The following is a 17,676-nucleotide window of genomic DNA, read 5'->3' on the forward strand; positions in this document are numbered from 1 at the left end:
GGCAATTCTGGGATACAGTTGCTATCTGAACTGTACCACCGATTTTAACCGCTTCTCTTTCCCGAAGGTGGCCTGACAGCCGGGAGGGGAAATGCCGTTCCTGTATAAGCTGGCTCTGTACAATTTGGGGAGTTTGCCAGGCTTGTCTTAAATTCCTGCCTCCTTTCCTCACCCCAGAAGGCCTCAGCCTCTGTTCATCTGTTCTCCCTCCCGGGGAGCTGATAGTCCCAACTCCTCAGCATTCAAGAGATCAACCACCCAATCTGATCAGTCGGTTACGATCATCTGTGCTGATGGTCTCCTGATGAAAGAGGAACAAGGCCCCACTTCTAGGTTACTAGGAGGTCGTTAATAATGTTTTTTGTATTGTTTTGTTTTGTTTTGTTTTGCGGTACGCGGGCCTCTCACTGTTGTGGCCTCTCCCATTGCGGAGCACAGGCCCCAGACGCGCAGGCTCAGCGGCCATGACTCAAGGGCCCAGCCGCTCCGCGGCATGTGGGATCCTCCCAGACCGGGGCACGAACCCGTGTCCCCTGCATCGGCAGGCGGACTCTCAACCACTGCGCCACCAGGGAAGCCCCGTTAATAATGTTTTTGACCCTCACAAAAAATAAAGCTCCCACCTGGGTGGACAGTAGGGTGACCAGCCGTCCCACCTTGCCTGAGACTTACCGGGGGGGGATGAGGGATTTCCGACTATAAGAATCACAGTCGCAGGCAAACCGGGTCACCCGGCGATTGTCCTTTTGGGTGGGTGAAGAAAGCAGCCCCAGGACAGGCAGGCTGGGGAGGGGATGGGGCCGATGAGGCTGGGCTTGCAGAGATCATCCTCAGGGGTGAGGCGTGGTTTCTCTGTGTTTAAAAGAACTCCCCGTGGCAAGGAGCTTCTTAGAACTGTTGAGGACAGTGACCATTGGCTCCACAAGGTGACTTTTCCTGGAGTGACTTCCGTGGGCCTGACTATGCTCCGTGACGCTGCCAGGGGAGCTGGAGGAAAATGAACGTGTCACGGGCACTGCCAGGGAGAAGACAGTTAATCACCGGCTCTACAGAGGCTGATGCGGTCCTCCCTGAAGGGATGGAACCAACAGAAAATAATTCGGAAACACTTTGGTACTAAACCAGGCAGAGCCGACTGGATTGTCAGTGAACTTCAGAAAAAGCAAAAAGAAGCGCCGACCAGAGAGTCATAGAAATGGATACAGAGCTGGGAACAGTCACTGACCTGACCTGAGCAGGAGTGAGGTGGTAGCAGGTGCACAAGGGGGATTTCAGGAAGGTGACGTGGGGTATGTAAGGACAGCATTTAAGGGGAGTAACTAACTGGCTTGGCTGGCCGGCATCTATTAGATGGTGGAGGGCGGGGGGGTGGGGAAGGCAGAGGAGGGAAGGAGGGAGTCGGAAAGGAAGGGAAGGGGGAGGCAGGTGGGGGGAGGGAGGAGGAGGGAGGGTGTAACAATGCTTCCGCATGTCAGGCATCGTTCTGTGTGTTTCCTGCTTAACATCTAATTCATCCTCCCCCAACATGGAGGGGCAGGTAAAACTAACCGTATGCTGTACATGAGCAAAGAGCTGTGCTGGAAGGTTAGGTACTCTGCCCTGGTCACACTGCTTGATAGCAATGTAGTTGGAATTTGCACTTGAGCAGCATTCCAGCAGAAGGAGCTAAGGACAGTGGCATCTGGGTTAATCTTATCCAGGATACGGGAAAGATGGGAGGGGCTAGAAAGCCCAGGCAGAGAGACCCGGCAGGAGGCTGCTGCAGGAATCTGGGTGGGAGGCTCGGAGACCCCGGCAAGAAGGATTTCAAAGGAGGAAGGCTGTGCTGGGGTCTGAGTGAAGTTGAGGAAAAGGGTGAGAGATCTGGTTTTCATCGTGAGGACCTGGAAAGAAGCTGGGACCATTAACTGGATCCAGTTGACAAGAACTCGAGTGATCTTTGTTCACCTAATCCTGTTGGGGTTTTGGGGCAGGTTATTTATTAGTCTCTCTGTGCCTCAGTTTCCTCATCTGTAAAATGGAAGTTGAAATAGGACATCTTACAGGAGTTTGAGAGGATTGAATCTGATCACGTCCGTAAATAGTTTGGAAGCATACTTGAAATCAGAGTTGGTCTTCAAGAGGTGTTAGTTTTTAAAAATCACATTAAAAATTGCTGATTTGGGAGGACATTTTCTTCAAAAACATTCTTATTGGACAAGGAAGAGATGGGATGGCTTGTTTCCCCCCCAGGTTAGTTAGCATAGCCTTTCTCCACGTGGATCTGCAATTCCAGCGTGTTGAACGCCAAGTCCTGATGGAAGAGTGGTTGCTTTCTTCTCTCATTACACGGAACCCACTCTCCCCCAGGTGATCACAGACAAAAGACAGAGGCCTTGGGTGTCATTTCTTGAAAAGTACGCAGTGTCCCTGGGCTTGTCAACCCTGCCATCGGTCCGGTGCACCCAGTTCTCCTGATGCCCTTTCCTCGGGACGTTTCCCCAAGAGGTTTGTGTAACTCCCAGACACGAATGCCAGGCCAGGGCCCTGCTAATTTGCCTCCTGGCTAAAGATCTGTTTGCTTTTGCAATTAAGAAAAAGACTTCAGTTGTTAATTTTCACTTGGAATAGATATAGGAGGTGTTAGGTTTTGGGGGGAAAAAAATCAGTGCTTCTTTAAGGCCTATATGGTTTGGCATGAAAATCACACGAATCGAGCCTTGTTAAAAAGTCCCCTAAGTTCCATAATTGTCTGTTCTGGGGCTCTCAGATTTGAAAGAGTAATGATGATGATGGAATAGCTGCCTTTATTGGGTGCCCAGGAGACTCAAGTGTATCACACAGAGATCTTGCGAGGCACAGGGATTTTTATCCCTATTTTCTAAATGGAGAAACTGAGGCTCAGGAAGAACAAATGAATTGCCCGAGGCCACTCGAGTAGTAAGTAGTGGGGCCCAAGTTCACACTGGCTCTCCCTGGCCCCATACCCATTCCCCTGGACCCTGTTGTCTCCAAGAGACCTCATGTTGCTCAAAATGGAAACTTCAATGTGTCTGGCAAATGGAAAGAATTATATGTTTTTTTCAACTTGCAGATTATTCAAAATCAGGAAGTCTCTGACTGATTTAAATACTGCATTTTAAGTCAAACCGCTAGTCCAGAAGGCTTGGGGGAGACTTTGCTGCCCATGACTTGGGCCCTTTGGGCTCTCTCAACCATCCCCCCTCCTTCTCTCCTCTCCTCTCCTTCTCCATCTCCATCCCCCTCCCCTCCCGTCCCCTCCCTCCGCCTCTTCCCCTCCCCCTCCCTCCTGCCCTTCTCTTCTTTCCCCTCCAGTTGGATGCCACTCTCCTTGGGTGATCTCTTAGTAGTGAGAAGTTGTGAGCTTCTGAAAGGGAAAAGTTCATGGACACTGGCCCAGCAAAGAAAGAGGAGAGAGGCCCAGGGAGGCACTTTCTGAAGTGGACCAGGCTCCAGGCGCATGGGAGCAACGGGATTCAGGCCCTTAGTCATGCTTGGAGTGTTTACTGTGTGCCAGGAACTCCGCCAGGGCCGGCAGGAGCCGCCCGGATGAAGGAAGATGGGTCCCGGACTCGACCCGTGTCGAGGGTTAGGGACATCCTGGCTCTTCTGCCTGCTTCCACATGGAAGCAAGAAAAGACCCAGGAGGAGTGTCCCCCACCTGTCCCAAAGGCCTTGTCGCTGGGTTGGGACAGTTTCCCTGGTCCTGACCTGCTCCAAATGGCAGGCGGACATGGTGGGTGCAGGCTGGGGGGTACGTGTGCAGACACTGCACCCACATTTCTTTTTACAAGCACTAGCTACTCCAGTGCCCCGAGCTCATGGTGGTCCCCCTCCCGTCCTCCTGGGGTTGAGTTTAGAGCACACACATTCCACGAGAGGTGCTCATGCAACCCTGACGTCATCTGTAAAGAGGCGTGTGCACGGACAGCATCCGTGGACCGGGAGGGCTGACTGCCCAGCTTGGAGGCCGGATCTTTGTGCTTGGCCGTGCTGGGCAGGTTCGATCACCAGGCCCCAAAGCATGCGAGGCTGTCTGCTTTCTGCAAAGGACCCGGGAGGAATTCAGGGAAATGTGTAGGTGGGGCTTGGAGGGCGGAGTCGGCTCCCACCTGGTTGGCTGCAGCTGTTTCTCTCTGGCTGTGCTGTGTCCGGCCTTCAGCTGGACCAGCTGCCAACAGAGGAGCATTCTGGCAGGCCCTTTGGACCACATTGTTCTTCCTGGGGGAGGACTGATTCTGGTGGCTTCCCCTTGGCCTCCCACGTCAAACTGTCTTCTGACTCTGGCCTCCTCAGATCAGCTACTGATTTTATTCAGCCTCAGGTCCCTCCAGAACGTTGGAAACACACGGCCCATCATTACTCACCAGTTTTCTCTGGGTCCCTGGGATGGAGCCAACCAAATTAGCTGTTTGCCCCCAGATCCCTCCTGCTTTTCTGCAGGGACAGGAACACTCCCCCGCACACAGGATGGACATCCTACCTCCTTGGTTGAAAGCCAGTTCTCAGAAAGGGGCCAATTAGAATATTTCCAATTTATCGCCTCTTCCTTTATCTTCCCTCCGCCCCCCCAAATCGCTTTTTCATGACATTTACATAGAGTAGGGACAAATGCTTCCTTCTCAGAATGTGTTTACCATTGAGGCCCTCATGGAATTTTCTAGAGAGAAGGTAGGGACCAGAAAGAAGGTGGGGAATCAGGTGGTGGGTGCATGACCTGTTCTGGTGGGAAGGTCAGGGAGGGGTGCTAGGGAGCCACCAGGAATATCTTGAGGGGGTCATCACCCCTTGGTCAGGTCTGGCGGGGTGTGGGCAGGTCCCTCAAAGGGAGTGGTGAGTGGGAGTCATTTTAGTGGAAGGTGTGGTGGGTGGTCCCCTTCCATGTAACTACAGACCAGCCCTGGAAAGGTCGTTTGGCAGAAGCCAAAAGCACTGAGAGGAAATTTTAAAAAAATGCTCCCCATAGATTCTGAATGGAGTAAGCGTGCAAAGAGTAGGTGGGAGAGGCTCTGATCTGAAGAGGATCGGCTGACCTCTGTAGCGACATTTGGACCTTGACACCTCAGGCTGTGAGGGGGGACCCAGCAGAATTACCAACGTACTTGAACGCCGCTGCTGGGCTCAGTGGCGAACAGAATTTCTCAGAACTTTCTCAGAACGTGTCAGAGGCACCAATGTTTTTCTTTTGAGAATGACCGTCGTTGTAGGCGCTCAACAAAGTTGCATTTGAAAGGCAGACCTCCAAATCCGGGTTATCCAAGTGCCTGGGTCTTCACTGGAAACAAAAGACACTCTGATCTCTTAAACTGCCTAATTCGATTTTAATCAGAAATGTATACATACAGAATTTCCCCGTAGGTTGAGAACTCTGCTGAGAAATCTTAGCCCAGAGTGTAATTAGCCTGAGAGAATTATCAGCATCAGAAAATAAAACTGCATACGATAAAACGTCCCGATTATGGCAACAGAGTCGGTTATTCACCCCTAATGTCTATGTGTTTACCCCATCATCTTGTCTGGTGATGACTGTGACCAGAGCGATATTCTCCCATTGTTGTCCAATAATGGGCAGTGGAGATGGTGTATCTTTGCCTTTACTTTTGCTGGCACACCCAGCACTGAAGCACATTAAAGTAATACAATCAGGCAGCAAGGCGTCCTAGTCACTTCCACCACGTTCCCGTAACCCCCACATGTACAACAGGCTGAGACAGAAAAAAACATTTATTTTAGAGCAATTTAAGATGAGGCAACACTGGATATGTAAATCCTGTTTTATGGGCAGTCGTGGCAGCTGGCTAATTCTTCTAAACTGCCTAACAGCCTTCAGTCCAGCAGCTGCGCTGGCTTGCAACAATTCTGTTTGAAGGCCACACGGGGGGAAATGTACAATCATGGCTTTTATCACAATCTTCTGGGCTGTGGGCGCTATGGCCGTGCAGACCGTTGTCCCACCTTCCTGGCACCCATGTTAAGTGCCAGTTGCAGTTCTGGGAAGGAGCCTGTTAAGAAGGCTAAGTTTTGATGGAATGGATGACACAGGCCATTGGTATATTTTAAAAGATGTATTGCTCCTACCTCCTTTTTATTTCTCCTAAAGAAATAGCTGCCAGGATTCAGGAAAAGGTGAGAGCAACTTCAAGGGAAAACACTGGCTTGAGTTTGAGACCATGAAAGAGACAGAGTGCGGCAGAGTAATTATTCTCCAGATGCTGCTGTCCCAGGCACAGGGCTCTTCTTGGTCAAGGTGAGTTTCATCAAGAAGCCCGGTGAAGATCGCCTGGGCTCTGCGGGGATCTTGCTGCATTCAGAATGAGTTATTACAGGATTTCCAAGGTCAGAGACACAAGGCAGAGGAGAAAAACAATTGCCCCACTCTGAAGAACTTATCTCAGACTTTGCTGAGCTTAGTGTAACTACTATAAAAATAAGAGGTTTAAAAGCTGCAGAACAAGTCAGGACTGGCCAAAATATGTGCCTTTGTGTCCCAGCGCTTTCATCCCCCCTTGGCCCCCTTTTTTGGCATGACTCTGCCCAAACCTACAGTGGTTAAGAAAGCACCATGTTTTAAGAGGGATCCCCAGCAGCAAGCCGCTGGGAGTTTTATGTAACTCAGCTCTGCGCTGTTTCTTTTTCCAGGACAGAGCAAAGAGGAGACGGGGCAGCCTTCAAAATGGCCATAAGGCTATGGGACCAGGTGGGCACGGGGCCGCCTGCAGGGCAGTTGTTATGACTACTTGGATGGTTGGGTCCTAGTTATGCACCTCCCCCACCCCTTAAGCTCCAGCAACTTCAGACTCCAGCTGGGGGGATTCTCAGCCCTTCCCTCTACTGGGGGGAAGAGAGGGGGTGAAGCAAGTACCCAGAGCTTCGGGGTCTCTGAAGTCACTAATCTGAATCTGTTGGTGCCTCTTCAGGTGTATTAAGTTCACCCTTTATCTTTACACTTATGCAGCTGTACTTATCAACTAGGAGGTCTTGCAAGTCTTCTTATCAACAGATCATCCAACTGGGGGGTTTGAACCATTCTGTCCTATGCATTGATCATAACACTGGACCAGCCTTCCCGCTTGTCCAAGGTGGGGCTGAGGTCACTGACCACGAGCCTCACATCACCTTGGGGGAGCTTGTTAAAAATTCAGATCCCTGGACCCCATGCAAGACGCACTGAATCTGACTCTGAATTTTTTTAATTAATATTTCTGCTTCTTTTTTGTATTAAAATAAAACATGCAGTAAAGGAAACAAACCTTAACTAAGACTTAGTCAATTCAGTATACCTACCGTGTAGCCACCACACAGCTCAAGCTATAGAATGTTGCCACCACCCAGAAGCCTCCTTCTCATCCTTTCCAGACAATACCTAGCTTCCAAAGGAAACTTCTCTTCTGATTCCCATCACATAGAGAAGTTTGCCTGTGTTTGAACTTCACCTACCTTGAATTATGCAGGACTCTTTTGAGTCTGGTTTCTTTCCCTCCACATTACGTATGTGAGATTCATCTACATTGTGGCTTGTAGTAATAGCTAATTTTTTCCACTGTGGTTTCGTGTCCTACCATATGAATGTACTATCATTTATTTATTCATTCTATTCTTCATGGTGTCTGAGTTGTTTTTAGGTTTCGGTTATTACACTAAAGCTGCTAAGAACATTCATATAAATGCTTTTTGTGCCCCTAAGCACTCATTTCTGTTGGGAATGGAATAGCTGTGTCATAGCATAAATGCATATTTATCTTGGGTAGATCATTGCCAAACAGTTTTCCAGAGTAGTTGTACCAATTTGCACTCTTACTGGTAATGGATGGGAATTCAGTTGCTCTGCATTCCTGTCCACACTTGATATTGTCTGATCTTTTCACTTTAGACATTTTGGTAGGTGTGTAGTGGAATCTATTTGTGGTTGTAATGTGCATTGCCTTACTGGCTAGTGACTCTAAGAGTGTTTTTATGTGCTTATTGGCCATTTGGATTTTGTCTTTTGTGAAGAGGCTGATCAAGTCTTTTTAACATTGGGTCTGGGGTTTCTTATACTCTTCTTTTATAGGGACATCTTGTTATTAACAACCTCTCCAGGTGACTTAGGAACCTAATGCCAGAGAACCACCTCTGAAGTTCTCTTTAAGTTGTCCAGTTTTCTAAGGCATCATTTTCCTTTCTTCAATTCCCAAACCACAGCTCACTTTCTGCCTTGTGTCCTTCTGTTATCCAGGTTATAGATTCACTGCTTTCCTCTCAACTTTCCTTGAACTGCATGTGGCAGAAATGGACTTCCTGGATTAAATATGGCTGTGTTTCTGTGATCGGAGTCTGGCTGAGTCTCCTGGTCTTTCCGGCAGCATTTTGTTATCACTGTAACCTTGCCAGAGACGCATGGGGTGGAGAAAGACGGGAAGAGAAAGAAGAGTGTGGGAACTCCCCCAGGAGGAAGAAGCCCCACGGCTCCCCTCTCTTCTCCAACGCCTGCCTTTCTCCTCTCCCAGGAGCCCACAGGAAGGAGGATGTCTGTTCAGTATTTTTCTGTGCCTGTGTCTCGGGGATGTGTGTGTGGATGTGACCTGCTTGGGTCATCAGGGAGGCACTGTTTCCTATCGTTCCACCCTCAATGTCAACTGTGCAACAATCTACCATCTAAGTACAAATGCTCCCCAACGGATGAGGGGACCTAAAAATTTTACAGTGTCCGGGGGTCTAAGAACTCGTATAATCCAGCCTTCATTCTAGAGATGAAAATAGTAGAGAATACTGGGGATGGTGTCTCCGTGGGAGAACCTGCTGGTCTGTTTTTACGCATGATCATCCTGGAAAGAGAGGTGTGTTTCTTCTAAAGAGGCTCGAGAGATGGAGGGAGGGAAAGAGCATGTTTTTCTTTTTTGCCTTTAGTAGCAAAGGGGGTTCCCTCTCGCCACTCTTTCCCTCTGTGTACTGCTACTCAGAGGCCCAGCGTGGCAGGAAGTGGTGAGGTGTGGGAAGGAGAACAGAAGATGCTCAGTGAGTGCATGTGTGTCTCCCCAGCTCCCACTTGGAGGCTGGTGGAGGGGGCCTCAGAAGGCTATTCACAGTATCATCACCATTAAAGAAAATTCATCATGATTTTGTGTGCATGCATCACAGAGTCTGGCATTTATAATTGTGAGACTGGCTCTGATAAGGATTTCTTTTTCCATTTGTAGGCTGGTTGTGATGGTGAGAGTATTGGAAACTGCCCATTTTGTCAGCGTCTCTTTATGATTCTCTGGCTAAAGGGTGTTATATTTAATGTGACAACGGTGGACTTGAAAAGGTAAGACAGGGTTTCTGCAGTATTGACATAACTACCTAATTCCCTATACACATGCACAGATGGAGACACACACACACACAGATGGAGACACACACACAGAGACAGTCACACATACAGACACACACAAGCATACAGACACACGTGCAGGCACACAGAGACACAGACACAGAGGCACACACAGACACCGACACAGACACACAAACACACACACACTTCTAGGACCCATGGGCGATATCGCAGGCACATCCACCCTGGGTCTGGACCCTGGATTGAAGCGGGAGTAGTGTGGGCCACACAGTAATTACAGAACGGGATCAGACGTAATCCAGAAGGAGTGGTGGTTGAGGGTGCGCCATGAAGAGCCTGCTCGGCCAGTTACCGGTCAGCTGTGAACCTCTCAAAAGCCTGTCCGGGGCTTCCCTGGTGGCGCAGTGGTTGAGAGTCCGCCTGCCGATGCAGGGGACACGGGTTCGTGCCCCGGTCCGGGAGGATCCCACATGCCGCGGAGCGGCTGGGCCCGTGAGCCATGGCCGCTGAGCCTGCGCGTCCGGAGCCTGTGCTCCGCAACGGGAGAGGCCACAGCAGTGAGAGGCCCGCGTACCAAAAGAAAAAAGAAGCCTGTCCGAGCACCCCTCCTGGCTGATAACACTGGGGAGAGTTGACGTTTCACCTCCGTCTCCAGATAAAGGGCCACACTTTCCTCGCCAGTAGGACAGTTTGTAAACCCACAGTCGCCTTTGAAATTCTCAAGGGTGGTTTCTCTTTAAACTGGGGAGGACACACTTCAGCCTTGGAAATGATCCAAACGCTGGTGCTGCCAATGCTGCCCTTGCCTCCCACCCAGGAAACCCGCGGACCTGCAGAACCTGGCTCCCGGCACCAATCCGCCTTTCATGACTTTTGACGGTGAGGTCAAGACGGACGTGAATAAGATCGAGGAGTTCCTGGAGGAGAAGCTGGCCCCCCCGAGGTGGGCCTCATCGAAACCCGTGTCCACGGCTCACTTGTCACTTCTCCCCGTTCACAGACAATTCAGTGTGTTGGTTTCCTCTGGCCATGGTACCTACTTCCCGAGTTGTACCTGTGAAGTGCCACAGAAAACACAGCGAGATTAGAAACGCTGAATTTAGGTGGCTCGGATTTCTTTGCTCCGCACCTGCGGTTTGGCAATTACGGGTTGACGGCAGGAAGTGGGGAGGAAGTAGGCTGATGTCACGTGGGTGGGTCGTTTCTGCTGGAAGGTAAGGAGCGGGTGTTAGTACGCAGCATCACAGCGGGCTGGACCTGGAAGGGAACCTTCTAGTCCATTACCTCTATTTCAGGAGGGAGGGAACTAGACCAGTAAGGCCAGGTGGGGCCCCGCATCCCAGGATGAGAACAGTCCGTCCAGTGCTTTTCCCCTGGACGGCGTTGCTCTCAACTTTGAGGATGGAAAAATTAGGCAAACATTCAAGGGGCAGTTTTCATGTTGATATCCACTCAGAGAAAGTCACTTCCTCCCCTGCCTCACGTCATATTCTCCTAACTCAAACGTGGCTGATCTGTGATACTCTCAGTTTGAATTTTTCAAGGTACCCTAAGCTGGGGACCCAACACGCTGAATCTAACTCTGCTGGAAATGATGTGTTTGCCAAGTTCTCAGCATTTATAAAAAACACCAAGAAGGATGCAAACGAGAGTGAGTCCCTCCCATCTTCCTGTTTTCTGCTTTCTACTGGGACCTCCGCTCCGCCTCTGGTGTGGCTTCTTATAAGATCTTGGGAATTCTGACTCGTTTCACAGTGGGGAGGGACCTGTACGTAGAAATGAGGAAAAAGTACCTCTGACATTGACACGTGGGTTTCAAGAGATTGAGTGCTTCTTCTAGAGGTGGGGAGCCCAGAAAACCACATATTTAGGGGAAAAGAATCACCACCAGGGATTCCTTGCCACACCATGGGACTCAGTATGAATGAAGTTTCTAGGGCGGCTTATTTCCTTATGTGATTTCCATAAAGATTTTTGAATAAATGAATGAGTTCTAGAAGTAGCAGTGTTGTGTAGATGGCAGAATCACTTTCCAGGGAGAAGGGAGTCCTTTATTCCGATCTCGTAAGTCCACCTCTCTCTTTCCCAAGTCTCCAGTGCTCACTGGCCGTGTCTCAGGAAGGAAGGGACAAAGTCCTTCTTCGGTATCTAGAGAGAGGTGACCCTAACTCCCATGGCTCATGTGAGTCATTTTTTGCCCTTGTGTTTTAGTTTACGAAAGGAACCTCTTAAAGGCCCTGAAGAAGCTGGATAATTATCTAAATAGTCCTCTGCCTGATGAAATAGATGCCTACAGCACCGAGGAAGTTACTGTTTCTGGAAGGAAGTTCCTGGATGGGGATGAGCTCACGCTAGCCGACTGTAACCTCTTACCCAAGCTCCACATTATTAAGGTTTGTCCTTCCTCATACCTCAGGTGCTGAATCCATGAATGGGGCTTTGTTTCATTTTGTTTTGACTTGTGTTCTTGCCAGACCTCGAAACAATCTAAAATGCGGACCCTTGAATTTAAACATCTAGCTTGTTTCTGTGTGAGGCAGGCAAGCCCCAAGTTTCAGATCTGTGGATGATATTCTCAGGTGTTCCTCAGAGGTTCTCAAGAAGCATCTGAGACCTTGGCTCCCATCCCTCCATCTTCACTGCTTCTCTTTTCGAGTCTCACCCCCAGAGCCTGAAGAAAAGCTATGTGAAAGCCACTTGAGGGAACACATTGATTATACCTGGTGTTTCATGCTCCAGGCTTGGAGAGGGTGTGTGGAATCTGCTAGTATTAAAATGTGAACTTGGGGAATTCCCTGGCTGTCCAGTGGTTAGGACTTGGTGCTCTCACTGCGGTGGCCCAGGTTCAGTCCCTGGTTGGGGAACTAAGATCCTGCAAGCCGATTGGCCAAAACAAAACAAACAAATAAACAAACAAAACAAAACAAAAAAACCTGAGCCAACCTGGAAAAAAAAATGTGAATTCAGTCAATTGTTGGTGATGGGCAGGATAAGCCTAGCCCTGTCTTGGGACAAGAGAGGTTTGGTTCCTATCACCAACCCCCTACAGCTGGGGAGCAGCTGACAACTCCTTGGCTGAACCTCTGCCGGGTTTGGCATCCTGTCTTCCCAGGTGGTTGACTTGGACTTGTGACAAGCCCACACTTGCACTCCTTAGTTATGGCTGCTCTCAGAAGTGCCCCAGCCTGTCTATCACATACAGGTGTTAGTTTTTATTATCATGATCACTGTTGCTATGTCCTTGGTCCTCAGTAGCCACAGATGCCCCAGGAAGAAACTCAACCCTTGTTCTGGGGCATCTTTATTATTCAAATCCTACCAGCTCCAGAGCTAGGTCCTTGGTATAAGCATAGAGGAGATGGGAGAGAAGACACAGGGAAATACAAGCCAAGGACCCTGTGTTCTAATAACACATTTAATTAGCACTTAGAAATTTACAAATTAGGTTCACACAGTCTGTGGCATTGATGTCCTGGGGGCTACTAGCCACCCCTGGTTACTGCAAGTCATTCCCTTGCCTTTCTCTTCCTTCCCTACTCCATCCCAGTCCTTGCCACATTTTTCTTCTTTCTTCTGTCTTCCCTGTTGTGCTCAGAGGGTACCAACTTGAAATTCCAGCCTTGAAGACACTGTTGATCTTGTAAGTGAATGTTCGTTTCCGTACCTCTGCCAGTCCTCTGACACTTAAAATTAGCGAAAGCATCTGAACCCCTCAAACCTGCTACATTGGAGATATTCTAAATTGGACATTTGGGAGCCAGTTTCCATCAAGTTATTGATGTAGTTGTGTTTGGTTTAGTCCCTTTACTGAATGTATTCTAATCATTGCTATGACCAGTGTGGCATGACAGAAGCACATGGAGGTTAGGGAAGGCAAGAGAAATACATACACACACACACACACACACACACACACACACACACACATCAATTGCCACTTATTTAGCCCCTATAAAAAAAGATAGTTTAAAATGTCAGTAGAGGGGGTAAACTTCAGAGTAAAATAAAGCAGTCCATGGCTCCCATATAAAACCTAACTGCAAAATCTTCAAAGCCAGTTAGCACTCAAAATACCAAGCAGCTTACTAATCTTCCAGGATGGAGCACTTCTGAAAGGAAATGAGAATCAGTGTAAAGGAATTTATGGTAAAAGATGAGAGAATAGAGCAATTTATTATTTATTCCCTTCCTGAAACCCAGCAAAAACATTATGAAGGACTAAAGCATTATCTCCACCTTTTATAAAACTAGAAAATGATGGATCACCCACTCAAAGACTTAGAAACTTCAGCCAGTGTGAAGGGTCACCGAGCCTAGGCATGCTTCTCTAGATCTTCAGCAAGGTTCAGATGGCTCTAAAAGCAACTATTACAGCCCTGAAATGCCCAACCCAGACTTCTTTGTTTGAGGACAGGGCATGGACTGGGCCACGAGAGAGGCAGGGACCATCCCTACAGAGCTGAGATCTCTGTGGAGGCAGAGTTGAAGGCAAAACTGTTCAGAGGCACCATCTGTATGTTCACCACTGTCCTCTAATGCAAAGGTAGAAGGAGGGGAGGTGAAGGGGAGGAGAGAAGACAAGTGGCATTCTGCTTTGTGACTGCTGAGCGGAGAAAAGAAACAAGCTCTGAACGAGTCAAAAGAGAGACTGTAAATTATCTGAGCTCCACGTGTAGCCATGGTGACCGCCTCCGAATCTGTGAGCCTCAGAGTGGAGGATGCACTAACCTTGACTTTGACCCTGACTCTAGCCCTAACCCTAATGTGTCCCTGGGACAGAGTATAGAGCAGTGTTTGATAAGTGGGTGTTTGAGGGTAAAATCCATATTGGTCTACCTGCTGCCCTGCCTCACTCCCTTTGCCCGCCACACTGTTTTTAAACAAATGGTAGGTCCAATAGATCCGCCCATTTAAAGATGGTTAATAACCAGAAAGAATCCAAGTGGAATTTCTGTGTGGATAGAGATGATCCAAAAGGAGGGGCAAAGGTTAAAGAAAGAACAAAAGAGGAAAAGGCAGATGAGAAACACGTATCTGATAAAGATTCCTCCAGTAAACCAAAGAATTTTTCAGACAGATACTTCTCTGTGGCCTCAAAAAAATGAAAGAGAACCTTTGGTGAAAACGCTCAAAGACAAGTCACAAGATACCAAAAAATATAATGCCACAAGGAAGATGAGAATTAAGCTAGTAGAACTAAAAAACACCCTTAAAGAAAATAATTTCAGAAACAAAAGTGATATTAGAAGTAGCAAGAAGTGGAAAGAGACATGGCAGAAATTCATCAGACATTGGAGGATGGGCCTGAGAAAATTATCCCAAATCAAATGGAGAAGAAGCACGAGGTAAAGGGTAATTAGCGAGACCCCATAATCAGAAAAAAGAGAACAGGAAAGAAAAAACAGAGAAAAAGAAGGCTCAAAGGTAAATTATTTTGAACTAAAGGATGACCTGAACCTTTAGTTTAACATGTCATGATTAGAAAAATATTGCCCAGAATAATCAACACACTATCACATATTTGGTAAATTACTGAACTTTGAGGATAAAAAAGAACCCTTTGGGTGTCTAGATGATGATGATGATAATGGTGATGATGGTAATAATAATAATAATAGTAATAATAAAGATAAAGCCACCTACACAAGGAGGGAATTCAGACTAGCCTCATATGTCTCTAGGACCACATTAAAACCCAGAAAACAGTGGTTTAATAGTTAAAGGATTAAAAGAAAGGATGTATGATGTAAGAATTTTATATCCTTGTAAATTGTTGTTTTTACCTAGACTTCTGGTCTCAATGAAATAAGCACTCCTGGGCCATTTTTAAAAATAAAATTGCTATATGATGAAATAATAAAAAATGATAATAAAATAAGAATCCAGAAACAGAGAAGGTGTGTGGTATAGAAGGATTGGTGATAAATATAGAACCTATTTAAATCTAAAACCAGAACTAAGCCTAAACAGCAGTGGGAATTATAGCTACTGGAAAGAAACAGAATATAGTAAACTTGGATGTTTTACACCATTGGAAAGAGGATAAGGGAGCAGAAAAGAAAAGAAGTGTAGGTATACTAATTTCCTCATTTGTCATTATCAGGAGTAAGTAGAGATCATCTAAAGTTGATAAATCAAGAAATAAAGAATTCTTATTATTTAAAGTTATATAAGAAACCACTGGAAGAGTTAAAACAGACCATAAACCTTCTAAACCACCAGAAAGGGAAACACACACTCACACATGAACACAGAAATATTCACAGAAAGTTGGAAAACAAAGTATTACATTCATAAGATATAATACAAATACAAGCTTACGTCTATGAAAGGCATATAGATAACAAACTTTCTCAGAAATGCTAAAATAAAAAGAGGGGCAAAGCTAAGCCAGGCAAATGCAAACAAAAGGAAAGCAGAATTCTTGACATTAACATCAGTAAGTTTGAATTCAAGCAAAAGATGTTAATTTAGGAGCCTCTCTGAAAGTTCTGTGGTCTTGTTTTACTGCATCAATAGCTCCTGGCCTCCAAAATCTGAGAAATAAGTCCCGAAGATCTTCTAATTGGTGATACATTCCATGCTCACGCCATCCCAATGTCCCAGGAGCCAATACAATGGAAAGGAACAAAGCAGAATGGGCTGTTGCAGCCCTGGGTCCTTGTTATGGGATGAATCATGTCCCCCCAAATTTATATGTTCAAGTCTTAACTCCCAGTACCCCAGAACGTGACCTTATTTGGAAATAAGGTGTTATTTGCAGATGTTATTAGTTAGGGTGAGTAGGGTGGACCCCTAAGCCAACATGACTAGTGCCCTTATAAAGGGGAATTTGGACACAGACACACCAGCACAGGGAAAAGGCCATGTGAAGATTGGAGCTGTGCTCCCACAAACCAGAAGCTGGGGGAGGAACCTGGAACAGGTCCTTCCCCAGAGCCTTCAGAGGGAGCCCGGCTCTCCTGACACCTTGATCTTGGACTTCTGGCCTCCAGGACTGTGAGAGAATACATTTCTGTTGTTCCAAGCCACCCAAGCTTGTAGTGCTTTGTTAAGGCAACTCCAGGAAACTCATACTATCTCCAACAGTATATACCCTCCTTTGTGATGAATTCCCCAACGGTACCCTTCCAGCCAGAGGAAACATCGCCCATCATTGTGTTGTCATGATGTTCATTCTCAGCTACCCTGTCCGTACATCCACTATTTCCACGAGGATGAGAATAAAGATTTTTTGGTTCATGAATCTATCCTCTGCACGTGGTAGACCCACAGTGAAATGATCCTGTCAGGGGCAGAATGATAGAAATCCACAGGAGTAACATACACAGGTATTTGGGATTTCAGGAGGTGAGGCTCAGCAAATAGGAAAAAGAGAGGGCACTTCACAGTGATCCTGGCACAATCTAAACTGAAGATCCAACATGAACCTCAGGCACAAAATAACACAGCAGCAGAACACAGGGAGAGAAAACTGCCAGAAACACAATGAGAAATCCACTGGAGTACGGAGCAAATTCATGCCAGTGGGTCACAAGGATCGTCTGTGATAAATTGATGGGCATGGTTGTGTAGAGCCTCTGTTTTGAGTCCCACGCTCAGTATGCCCCGTGCAAACTCAAAATGCAACTCAGAGCAGCCCAAACGGCTATAGGACGACATGGCAACTTGAGAAGGAGAATATATTACATGCCTCAAAAGAATGGATTGTCTGATCTAACTGCCTATGTTAGTGGGTTGTCCCTTTCTGACTATTTCCTCTTCATTTTCAGATTGTGGCCAAGAGATACAGAGATTTTGAATTTCCTTCTGAAATGACTGGCATCTGGAGATACTTGAACAATGCGTATGCTAGGGATGAGTTCACAAACACGTGTCCAGCCAACCAGGAAATAGAACACGCATATTCAGATGTTGCAAAAAGAATGAAGTGAAGTCGGGGTGTTTTCTGTCTCATCTCAGTCGTATGAGCTAGACTATGAAAAGAGTGTGTGTTTCTCTCCCAGTAACCATCCTTTGCAAAATAATGCCCATATTTTAACAGTGCACAGGCCATAGCGTGATCCACACAACACCAAATGATACATAGTCTTGTAATTTGTCAACTCGTGTATCTGAATAATACCAGTATCTGTTGTTATACACACCAATTATCCAGTTTATATTCATTTATGTCTTTAACATTCTGGGACCTGCAACACATGCCCTAAATATCTGTAATCCACAATATTTAGGGCATGTGTTTTGCAGTTTAAGTTTCAAAGCAAATAAGGTTTGGTTCAATTCCACCTTTATTTAAAAAATTGTATCTGTCTCTGATAGTTTTTAATCATGCATAGCCTATTTTTTTCTGTTCTAAAATA

The 17,676-nt window shown here is 46.9% G+C and overlaps 1 protein-coding gene across 1 annotated transcript in view; it reads left to right on the plus strand.

Annotated features, from left to right (window-relative positions):
• CLIC6 (chloride intracellular channel 6) overlaps positions 1–17,247 on the plus strand; it is a gene marked incomplete at both ends in the record, with an annotated part of 41,846 nt that extends 24,599 nt beyond the window's left edge. The window contains 5 exons of the mRNA XM_079705148.1: positions 9,177–9,286; positions 10,131–10,256; positions 10,858–10,964; positions 11,525–11,706; positions 17,086–17,247. Of these exons, the coding sequence (XP_079561274.1) occupies positions 9,177–9,286; positions 10,131–10,256; positions 10,858–10,964; positions 11,525–11,706; positions 17,086–17,247 (687 nt within the window). The remainder of the gene's footprint in view (positions 1–9,176; positions 9,287–10,130; positions 10,257–10,857; positions 10,965–11,524; positions 11,707–17,085) is intronic.
• Positions 17,248–17,676: the final 429 nt, after the last annotated feature.

Source organism: Hyperoodon ampullatus (assembly GCF_949752795.1).
Source record: "Hyperoodon ampullatus genome assembly, chromosome: 5".
Classification (NCBI taxonomy): Eukaryota; Metazoa; Chordata; class Mammalia; order Artiodactyla; family Ziphiidae; genus Hyperoodon; species Hyperoodon ampullatus.